An 11,910-nucleotide genomic window follows, 5' to 3' on the forward strand; every position below is an offset into this window, starting at 1 on the left:
AATAACACATCACTGTAGAACATACATGCAATAACACATCACTGTAGAACATACATGCAATAACACATCACTGCAGAACATACATGCAATAACACATCACTGCAGAACATACATGCAATAACACATCACTGTTAAACATACATGCAATAACACATCACTGCAGAACATACATGCAATAACACATCACTGTAGAACATACATGCAATAACACATCACTGTAGAACATACATGCAATAACACATCACTGCAGAACATACATGCAATAACACATCACTGTTAAACATACATGCAATAACACATCACTGCAGAACATACATGCAATAACACATCACTGTAGAACATACATGCAATAACACATCACTGCAGAACATACATGCAATAACACATCACTGTAGAACATACATGCAATAACACATCACTGTAGAACATACATACAATAACACATCACTGTAGAACATACATGCAATAACACATCACTGTTTAACATACATGCAATAACACATCACTGCAGAACATACATGCAATAACACATCACTGTAGAACATACATGCAATAACACATCACTGTTAAACATACATGCAATAACACATCACTGCAGAACATACATGCAATAACACATCACTGCAGAACATACATACAATAACACATCACTGTAGAACATACATGCAATAACACATCACTGCAGAACATACATGCAATAACACATCACTGCAGAACATACATACAATAACACATCACTGTAGAACATACATGCAATAACACATCACTGTAGAACATACATGCAATAACACATCACTGCAGAACATACATGCAATAACACATCACTGTAGAACATACATGCAATAACACATCACTGCAGAACATACATGCAATAACACATCACTGCAGAACATACATGCAATAACACATCACTGTAGAACATACATGCAATAACACATCACTGTTTAACATACATGCAATAACACATCACTGTAGAACATACATGCAATAACACATCACTGTTAAACATACATGCAATAACACATCACTGCAGAACATACATGCAATAACACATCACTGTTAAACATACATGCAATAACACATCACTGTAGAACATACATGCAATAACACATCACTGTAGAACATACATACAATAACACATCACTGTAGAACATACATGCAATAACACATCACTGTAGAATATACATGCAATAACACATCACTGTAGAACATACATGCAATAACACATCACTGTAGAACATACATGTAATAACACATCACTGTAGAACATACATGCAATAACACATCACTGTAGAATATACATGCAATAACACATCACTGTAGAACATACATGTAATAACACATCACTGTTTAACATACATGCAATAACACATCACTGTTTAACATACATGCAATAACACATCACTGTAGAACATACATGCAATAACACATCACTGTAGAACATACATGCAATAACACATCACTGTAGAACATGCATGCAATAACACATCACTGCAGAACATACATGCAATAACACATCACTGTAGAACATACATGCAATAACACATCACTGCAGAACATACATGCAATAACACATCACTGCAGAACATACATGCAATAACACATCACTGTAGAACATACATGCAATGACACATCACTGTAGAACATACATGCAATAACACATCACTGTAGAACATACATACAATAACACATCACTGCAGAACATACATGCAATAACACATCACTGTAGAACATACATGCAATAACAAATCACTGTAGAACATACATGCAATAACACATCACTGTAGAACATACATGCAATAACATATCACTGTTTAACATACATGCAATAACACATCACTGCAGAACATACATGCAATAACACATCACTGTAGAACATACATGCAATAACACATCACTGTAGAACATACATGCAATAACACATCACTGTAGAATATACATGCAATAACACATCACTGTTAAACATACATGCAATAACACATCACTGCAGAACATACATGCAATAACACATCACTGTTTAACATACATGCAATAACACATCACTGTAGAACATACATGCAATAACACATCACTGTAGAACATACATGCAATAACACATCACTGTAGAATATACATGCAATAACACATCACTGTAGAACATACATGCAATAACACATCACTGTAGAATATACATGCAATAACACATCACTGTAGAACATACATGCAATAACACATCACTGCAGAACATACATGCAATAACACATCACTGTAGAACATACATGCAATAACACATCACTGTAGAACATACATGCAATAACACATCACTGTAGAACATACATGCAATAACACATCACTGCAGAACATACATGTAATAACACATCACTTTAGAACATACATGCAATAACACATCACTGTAGAACATACATGCAATAACACATCACTGCAGAACATACATGCAATAACACATCACTGCAGAACATACATGCAATAACACATCACTGTAGAACATGCATGCAATAACATATCACTGTAGAACATACATACAATAACACATTACTGTAGAGCAACTGTAGAACATACATGCAATAACACATCACTGCAGAACATACATGCAATAACACATCACTGTAGAACATACATGCAATAACACATCACTGTAGAACATACATGCAATAACACATCACTGTAGAACATACATGCAATAACACATCACTGCAGAACATACATGCAATAACACATCACTGCAGAACATACATGCAATAACACATCACTGTTAAACATACATGCAATAACACATCACTGCAGAACATACATGCAATAACACATCACTGTAGAACATACATGCAATAACACATCACTGTAGAACATACATGCAATAACACATCACTGCAGAACATACATGCAATAACATATCACTGCAGAACATACATGCAATAACACATCACTGTAGAACATACATGCAATAACACATCACTGCAGAACATACATGCAATAACACATCACTGTAGAACATACATGCAATAACACATCACTGTAGAACATACATACAATAACACATCACTGTAGAACATACATGCAATAACACATCACTGTTTAACATACATGCAATAACACATCACTGCAGAACATACATGCAATAACACATCACTGTAGAACATACATACAATAACACATCACTGTTAAACATACATGCAATAACACATCACTGCAGAACATACATGCAATAACACATCACTGCAGAACATACATGCAATAACACATCACTGTAGAACATACATGCAATAACACATCACTGTAGAGCATACATGCAATAACACATCACTGTAGAACATACATGCAATAACACATCACTGTAGAACATACATGCAATAACACATCACTGCAGAACATACATGCAATAACACATCACTGTAGAACATACATGCAATAACACATCACTGTAGAACATACATGCAATAACACATCACTGTAGAACATACATGCAATAACACATCACTGCAGAACATACATGCAATAACACATCACTGTAGAACATACATGCAATAACACATCACTGTAGAACATACATACAATAACACATCACTGTAGAACATACATGCAATAACACATCACTGTAGAACATACATGCAATAACACATCACTGTTTAACATACATGCAATAACACATCACTGCAGAACATACATGCAATAACACATCACTGCAGAACATACATGCAATAACACATCACTGTAGAACATACATGCAATAACACATCACTGTAGAGCATACATGCAATAACACATCACTGTAGAACATACATGCAATAACACATCACTGTTTAACATACATGCAATAACACATCACTGTTTAACATACATGCAATAACACATCACTGCAGAACATACATGCAATAACACATCACTGTAGAACATACATGCAATAACACATCACTGTAGAACATACATGCAATAACACATCACTGTAGAACATACATGCAATAACACATCACTGTAGAACATACATGCAATAACACATCACTGTAGAACATACATGCAATAACACATCACTGTTTAACATACATGCAATAACACATCACTGTAGAACATACATGCAATAACACATCACTGCAGAACATACATGCAATAACACATCACTGTTAAACATACATGCAATAACACATCACTGCAGAACATACATGCAATAATAACATACATGCAATAACACACGCAATAGTCTTAAACAAGGCTTGACTCCCTTTAAATGCAGAAGTATTTGTAGAATATAATTTGTTGGATGACCAAAGTAATTTATCCTCAAAATAAAATCACACCTTAGACATGTGGCCACATTATCACTGTGGATGAAGGTAAGTTTTATGTTCAGGGGCAGCGAATGCCAACGGTTGTTATTTTAAGGGTTGCGACTGAAAAAGATACAGAACCTCTGCTTTATGTGCTGGTGTTAAATTCAGGGTCAAGTGATTGTTAGAACAAGTGTGTCAATTAGAGACGCCTCAGAGGCATGAAGCTGTAACTGAGCCCCAGAGGCTCGGGGACAACACCCACGGGTGCTATTAGGCCTCTAACAGATGACTACAGAGACAACCTGTGTCTGCTGCTGCTGTGATGGAGATATTATTATCAGGAGGTGATCAAAGTTATTTAAGTCTTAAAAGTGCACTATGTAACTTTTCTGGGGGATGGTGCACCACCTGGTTGTTTCCATGGAGATGTTATTACTTTGCCTGATATGTTTATGCATGGTTCATTTTAGACATATTAGACCTTGTCTCTCCTGGAAGCAGCCGGTACTTTTATGGATGCTCTTATCTTTTCACAATTGTCTTACTGCATCACCTGTTGGGGACAGGCTGCAGTTAGAGTCAGCGCATAAACAAAGAGTAAACAAAGAGTTTAGATAAAAAGCCTCTAATGCACCATCATTGTAACAGAGTCTTGACTATTTTCAGATCTGTGTTTGGTGTTCAAAATCCTAAATGGTTTGGCTCCTGCTGTTTAAAGGATTTTGTGGGTTTCCGTGCTGCAAACTAAGTACGATCCACAAGAATATCCTTTCCTTGTGAATCATACATTTTCATCACTCTGCTTTTGGACAATCAATAACTCTATAAGGATATACAATCCAAGGCTTTAAAACTGAACTAAAAAAGCTCCCAGAGTGGCCTTAACCATGTGATGCGCCTCCAGCAGAAAAGTTACCTTGTGCTTCTTTAAGACAATGCCACATAAGACACAGACACACAACTCCTTGTCATCTGCCACTTATAGCAAACTTTCATGAGACACATTATAACAATGAAACCAAAATCAGTAGCAGACCTGGTTTAGCTAAAATACAATTTATTTTGACTTCACAGTTATTACAATATTCAGGATCATGTCACGTTTGCATTGTGCACAATGTTAATATGAAATGAAATGCTACATGAAGGCACTGACAGCCAAGTGGAGTGAAGGCCAGACCGAGAAGTGATCGATTATGGGCTGAGTCGGGTTTTCCTGGCAGGCGTATCTTCTTGATAATCATCCGGATGGTCACAATGGAAATGCCAGTTACTTTCTGTTGAAGCAGTGAAATAATGCCATGGTCTGCTCAAAAAATCACAGTTCATTCATTTACTGCATGGGAATCTCTATGATGCAAGTAGTCCACGTTCATTACGACTCCAAGCTGTAAAGAAAAGAAAGCCATATAGAATTATAGATCACTCTTGACTTTGTCTGACATTGGAGTATTTAAAGGAAAAGGCATGGCAAATACATTCCTGTTACGCTTTAATTGCCACTCAAGTACATTAGGATACTTTAGAGCAGTAAAGACCTCTTTACTCTAGAAAAGGCTGATTTTAACATCGGCCCATAAAGGCAGAATGGCCCATTACCTGATATTACTGCTGCCGCTGCTCCATCGCGGCTCCATAGCGCCTCCTTCTGCCGAAAGCCTGCGCTCCCACGTTGGTCGGCACAAAGTTGCTGTAGCCGAGGCCTCCAGAGCGGCTCAGGAAGTCAGCCAAGCGGTGAGTGACGCACGTAGCCGTGTTGCATCCGCGCTTCTGCAACGTCGTATTGCTTGGAAGAGGTAACAGACAGTACTTTAATCACTTACCACTTCAGAGGGACAAAAATCGATCAATAATTGGAATATATCTTACCAAACAGAACTAGGCCTACTTTTATTTTGCTGGCTTAATTGGCAGTAGTGGAAAGTAACTATGTACTTATTCATGTAATTCTGTATTTTAGTAGATTTTTTTGGTCATTGTACTTTTTTTAGTAGATTTTTGTACTTGCAATTGAGTTTTAACCCATGTAATGTTAAAAACTAACAAACTAGAGTACCTTTTTTCCAGCATACTTTTGTACTATTTAGTATTTTAACCACATATATTCAGTAGACTACAACTGAATCTTTTTCTACTATATTCAGTAAAATTTCCACTGTTAATTTGAGATGAGAAAAAATGAGAAAAGCTCCAAATACAGTGCATTTACAATGATGATGTAAGCTGTTTTAATTCTAATAAACAAAGACCTTCATTACATGCAGTTTGTACAAAATTGGATGGACATGCCCACGGAAATGAATTAAGATGGATGAATTGTTATTGAAATGAAGTGGGGAATGGTTCTGCTGAACTTCTCTTCTTCCCAGGCGTTCCCGCTCCCACGTCGGTGTAGGGAAACCTTTGCAGTTTGTGAATGTCCTGGGACAGTTTGCCCAGGACGCAGGTGCTCAGGCCAGTGCACCTCTTGGACATGGGTCTATCCGGGCTGTTAGAGACACAAAGGTAAGCCATGCACTTAAATAAACCATGTGAACATGCTTTAATATGTATTTGACATGCAGAGAAAACAATGACATCATGCTAATGAAAAAAACATGGATAAGGCTACTAAGATGCCATGCTATAATACATGCAGTTATGTACATACGTTTTATTATTCTGGTGCAAAATGATCTTTATTCTTTAAGTTTATACATTGTTTTTTAAAAGAAAACTGTTGATTGTGTTTTTAGGAAAGCGCTGTTATGGGGAAATGACTGATAGTTTCAGTTTGAATCAAGATCATTTTTAAGAGTTTTTTATCTTTACAATTTATGCATAAAATGACTTAACTGAACAACATATGCTTTTTTTTTTGCAATTCCTTATCATAGGGAATTGACTTAGCATGATTCACCAAACTTGATGAATTGTACGTACATGTTTACAAAGTACATGTGCACACGCCTACACCACTATTTATATTTGCTTCTTTTTCGTTCACCTTTGCTAAACCCAGTTGTGTGTACATTTAATCTTTATGCCTGACCAATCTCCAAGCACTTCATCTAATGCAGTCAGGATGAGTGCTTCTGCAGTGAGGCAGCACAATGCCAAAAAGGCTTTCTTGGACCATTTAAAATAAGCGTGCTGAATAATTCCCTCTTTGCCTGATCCAACCTGAAAAAACACTAAATAACAAGCTCTACCTGTTGTCCTCGGCGGTTTGTGTGTCTGAAGTCGTCTGCATGAACTTCCTGATGGCATTTAGTAATCTCTGAGCCTCCTCCTCTGACAGTGTGATCCCATCTAACTCCCGGCTGGATCTGGAAAAGCCATGTCATGAGTATTCACCGCTCTTTCTTCTAAATATACTAACCCTCTTTTCCCTCACCTGGATGGGGCTGCATATATCTGGCAGATGACCAGGGCGAAGGCGACAAGGACAGTCCACAGTTTGAACGTTATCATGGTTTCCTATAAAAACACATTGAGTTTCAGATATGATGATGGTTTTTCAGCACTGCACACACGGTGACCCCAGAGTCATGAAACCTAATGGCATTGGATTTTTTGTCTTCATTATGTGTGTGTGTGTGTGTCCCCATCACATATACTGGGAGGTATAAATCCTCCCCTCCTTTATACAGCCTCAGTGTTAACGTCACTGACTTATCTATGATACAGTGCCAGCGAATTCTGCCGCTGCTCCATTAGCGAAATTAACTGCAGTGGGCTAAAAATAATAGAAAGTCCTCAAACACGCACCATTGCAGTATAGTTTTAAAGTTGTTTTTTGTATTTATTTATCCCCATCTTCACTTAAACATGCATTATGTGATTATAGGCAATAACAAAGTACTACTTTTTGAAAAACTTACTATGCAGTGGAAGAAAGGTAAAATATACTTACTTAGACTTGTAGGAGCAGTTTTAAGTACCAGTTGTTATCAGTTGTGAATCTGCTAAACAGTCACTCACAGCAAGGCTTTTATATACTGTTCATTCTCAGTGGGATTCTGCACCAAGACGTCCACCGGCGGCTCCCCATTGGCCAGCCAAGTCCCCTATCACAACTTGCCAGCCAATCACACGCCCTGGATGAATCCCGGCGAGCCAGTCACGAGCCCGATGGGGAATGACATCAATGTATAGTCACATGGGTTTAATTCACAAAAAGATGCCAGGCCCGAGCGAAGTGATGTATGCATGTGGAGCAGGGGGCTGCACGGGGCATGATACAGACCGCCCCACTGCTGCTGCATGACGTAATGCTGAAGATGGAGGAAGTTTGATTCGTGGTCAGTCAGGAGTTCACGTTAAGATGGAGCGTTTACTTAGGGGGGTTTTCAGGGGAAGCCTTATCCAACTTGATTTAATACAATCTCATATTTGTTTAGCCATTTATCAAGTGTGTGTTATACTTTTCTTCTTTTTTTATTGAGAGAAGAGAAAGTTTAAAGCACCATCACAAGATTTATGAAGTCTGCAAAGTAGTCGGTGACATTTGGCTGTACAGCTCGTGCACTCACGCAACAAAAAAGGGTAACCTTTAATGAGTAGGACGCACAGCTAGTGACTAAATATGTCTAAGAATTTGTTTTGTTTTGATACAACCGAGTCAGCCTAATCGTCACACTGGATTCATTCCTGGTGCAAGTCGCCCGTTCAGGCTTGTCACTGGGACAAAAGGTTTATTAATACATAATTCATCGACTGTAATCATCTTTCTGCTTTATAGTGCTACTTTGCTGGGTCACTACAGTAAATTACGTGCCCCTAGTGCTCAGGTTGTGTATATTTAACTTGGAATAGCTCACAGTTCTCAAAAGGGTCTGCCTTTAACTGAGCTGGTGATTGCTACACTATGACTAAGACGTAATCCTGAAATGAAACCACGTACCAGAAATGCAATATCACTTCTTACAACGTGGTTTTTTGGACTCATTGTTTCTCGCCACACCCGTATTGCTCATTATATGAAGTACCATATTACGGGCTGTGTAATGCACTTGGACGATGTAAAGTTTTTGTCATCCTTTTGCCATTCATTACTCTCCATTGATAAAGCTTACACCAGAATGCTGAGGCTTCCGTGCATTTTTTTCCACTTAATTACTGGGCTGCTGGGTTGAGGCCATCTTCTAATTCCCCTTATGCAACAATAATTGATGATGTATCGTAAAGCATCCTGCCTCCCAGCTCGCATTTACGTCACAAGGAAACTCAATAATGTGAATGGGCTTTTTAGTACTACTACTTGGCAGACGCACAAGCCCCACACCAGAGCACTACATTATACTTTAACAGCTTTACATGCCGTCGCAAACTGGCCAGAGAGAACTCAAGCCCGTCGAGCAATCAGAAGCGTCAGAAAACCATCCCTTACAAATGGACACTACTGAGATGAGCCAAAATGATGAGTGATAGGGATTGCGGTGTAGAGCACTCTTGGGTCTTTCGCGGTTATAGCGAGAACCTGTAGCGTTTAAATCAGGAGTTATGGTATGTATTTGCCAAGATGTGGGCTTTATCCTGTTGGTGTGGCACAGTTGGCAGTTTGTCTATGACTGCACCAAATGTTTTTGAAATGATACAATGCGCACAGTAAAGCTATTGTTTTGTTGTAATGATTGTGTCAGTACTAACCATGGAAATGCCAAACCAAAACCCTCATATTACATAAAGTAGCTGACCATACAAAAACTGTACTCAATGATATATATATATTTTTTTTTATGTGAGTGCTTTATGTGCATTGTATAGAACAATAAAGTCTCGTCTAGTTTACAATTCAAGTCAACAAAGCTTGGAGTTGATAGCAAATATGGCATTATGGCACCATCACTATCAGTGTTTGCCAAGAACGGTTGCTCTGGACTGCACCACTCTTTGGTCCAAGAGACACAATGACGACATTCCAAGGGGACACATGAATTGTCAAGAATGCAATTACGCCACACGGTTCACCATCATTAAAACTTGGGCATGAATTGGCCTGGAAAATTAATTGCGCTCAGAGGAGAGCATTGATGACAGAGGGCAGCGCTGGTCTCTCTGCAGCACTCAGCAGTGACAGTCTGAGGTAGTCACATGCACTACAATTCTTGGCTCCAGCTTGAGTTAAAAAGTCCCAAAGAGAATTTCCTTAAAAACTTTCTGAAATGGAAACTTTGTCACCGAATGTTCAGCCTTTGATAATCAGAAGGGAGTAACATTGACAAATGTATGATACGTTTTGCAGACCATTTAATGCATTATTCTTAAATCAACTGTGAAGTTTCCAGTGCAGCTGGTCTGAAACAAATCAAACGTGATTCAAAACTGTCCCAACATTTACACACCTGCAGGAAGGGATTATCTGCCATATTACTCATTCCATTATTATGTTGGAATAGATTTAACTTAAAGTGCACTCGAGCCATCCTCATTTGTACACGGCTTAGCAGTGACCAGGGGAAGTACGCGAGCACTGTAAGTACAAGGAGTAATGTTTCCTTACTTAAATATTACTATAATAATTTATTACTTGTAATAAATGTGACAAAACAAATATGCTGTACTTGTTGCTGAGATAGATAGTTGTGTTGATACTGATGCTGATCAATTCTGCTTTATATCGTGTCAAAGCCCAATAATACCATATACTTTGAGCAGAAAAAAGCAAACAAACTTTATTTTAAAATATTCTTATTCAGTATAAAAGCCAAAGATTGGCACCTCACACACTGATGGCTGCTGAGGCGATTAGTCCATTTTCTAACAGGATAATACTACAGTGAACATGTTTATTTGATTACATCTGACAGATGTGTTTAATGCCTCCATGATGACTTTATAAACTGGGAACTGGCAGGAAGCGAAGAAGTCATTTGCAAGAATGTTCTCATTAGGTCGCCCTAACAATGTGAATGACTAGGAGCGGCCTTGAGAGGTTGGAAACCTCCAGAGGAAGAGAAGAAGTAGATAAAACATGGCAGCTGCCGCAGCGGGAAGGACTGGCTAAATAAACAAGCCTCTAATGAGGGGACTGACAAGAGCACATCACACCAAAGAAATGTGTACTTTTTAACTTTACAAATGACCCAAACTTTAATCAGCAGAAAACTTAAACTGAAAAAACAATATTATTTGTTGTTGTTGTTGATGTTGTTGTTTTACTTGTGTCTATGACGAATGGCCTAAAGGTCTAAAGGTTTAGAAAGTAGTTTAAAAGGTCTAAAGGTTTAGAAAGTAGTGAGCTGAGTCTGGAATGCAGTCTGTGTCCTGACCTTTGACCTCTAAATATAGCTGTTCAGAACCTTTGGCTTGCAGAGACAAAGGTTCTGAACGAGCTCTCTCTTTCTCCTTGTTTAAGGGTAAAACACATGCATCAAACAGCATGCAGACTTCTGCAGGAGATTCATTCTGAATAAAGAACCTTTCTTGTAAAGTCTAGGCTCATTAAACAACGCACACACGCGCAGTCTGCAAAATCTGGATCGTTTCAATGAAAAGGTTAATTCGATTCTTCTTCGAAGAAAAAAAAAGTTTTGACTCAGTGCCAGACTTTAGCCGGTACCCAGTCTACAGTTATCCGGATTATTGATCAGGAGTAGAACAAAGTTCACAAAGAGCTGACTCTGTCTTTCTGGCCAATCTTAGCTTAAGAGGCGGGGGATAGAAA

General features: G+C 38.3%; 1 protein-coding gene across 2 annotated transcripts; it reads right to left on the reverse strand.

The window, feature by feature from the left end:
- Positions 1-5,302: 5,302 nt before the first annotated feature.
- Positions 5,303-8,503, reverse strand: calca (calcitonin/calcitonin-related polypeptide, alpha). 2 transcript variants are annotated; one of them, XM_072465686.1, is made up of 5 exons: positions 8,158-8,495; positions 7,639-7,721; positions 7,454-7,570; positions 5,862-6,048; positions 5,303-5,650 (listed from the first exon to the last, which is right to left on the reverse strand). In XM_072465686.1, exons 2-4 carry the CDS (start codon positions 7,713-7,715, stop codon positions 5,868-5,870), a joined length of 375 nt encoding a protein of 124 aa, XP_072321787.1. In that variant the 5' UTR covers positions 7,716-7,721; positions 8,158-8,495; the 3' UTR covers positions 5,303-5,650; positions 5,862-5,867. The 2 variants fall into 2 exon arrangements, with proteins under 2 accessions (XP_072321787.1, XP_072321788.1); XM_072465687.1 differs by lacking the exons at positions 5,303-5,650; positions 5,862-6,048 and adding an exon at positions 6,467-6,750 and having other exon boundaries at positions 8,158-8,503.
- Between the last annotated feature and the right edge of the window lie 3,407 nt (positions 8,504-11,910).

This window comes from Eucyclogobius newberryi, unplaced genomic scaffold (genome assembly GCF_026437365.1).
Source record: "Eucyclogobius newberryi isolate DKJ021-1_F unplaced genomic scaffold, fEucNew1.0.hap1 SCAF_5, whole genome shotgun sequence".
In the NCBI taxonomy this organism is placed as follows: Eukaryota; Metazoa; Chordata; class Actinopteri; order Gobiiformes; family Gobiidae; genus Eucyclogobius; species Eucyclogobius newberryi.

Bases quoted from the DNA above. Each gene is read 5' to 3' on its own strand.
- calca (XM_072465686.1), bottom strand. From the start codon at position 7,715: ATGATAACGTTCAAACTGTGGACTGTCCTTGTCGCCTTCGCCCTGGTC. The intron at 7,571-7,638 runs GTGAGGGAAAAG...TGGCTTTTCCAG, and splicing joins ATATATGCAGCCCCATCCAG to ATCCAGCCGGGAGTTAGATG. The intron at 6,049-7,453 runs GTAGAGCTTGTT...ACCTCTTCCAAG, and splicing joins CAAACCGCCGAGGACAACAG to CAATACGACGTTGCAGAAGC.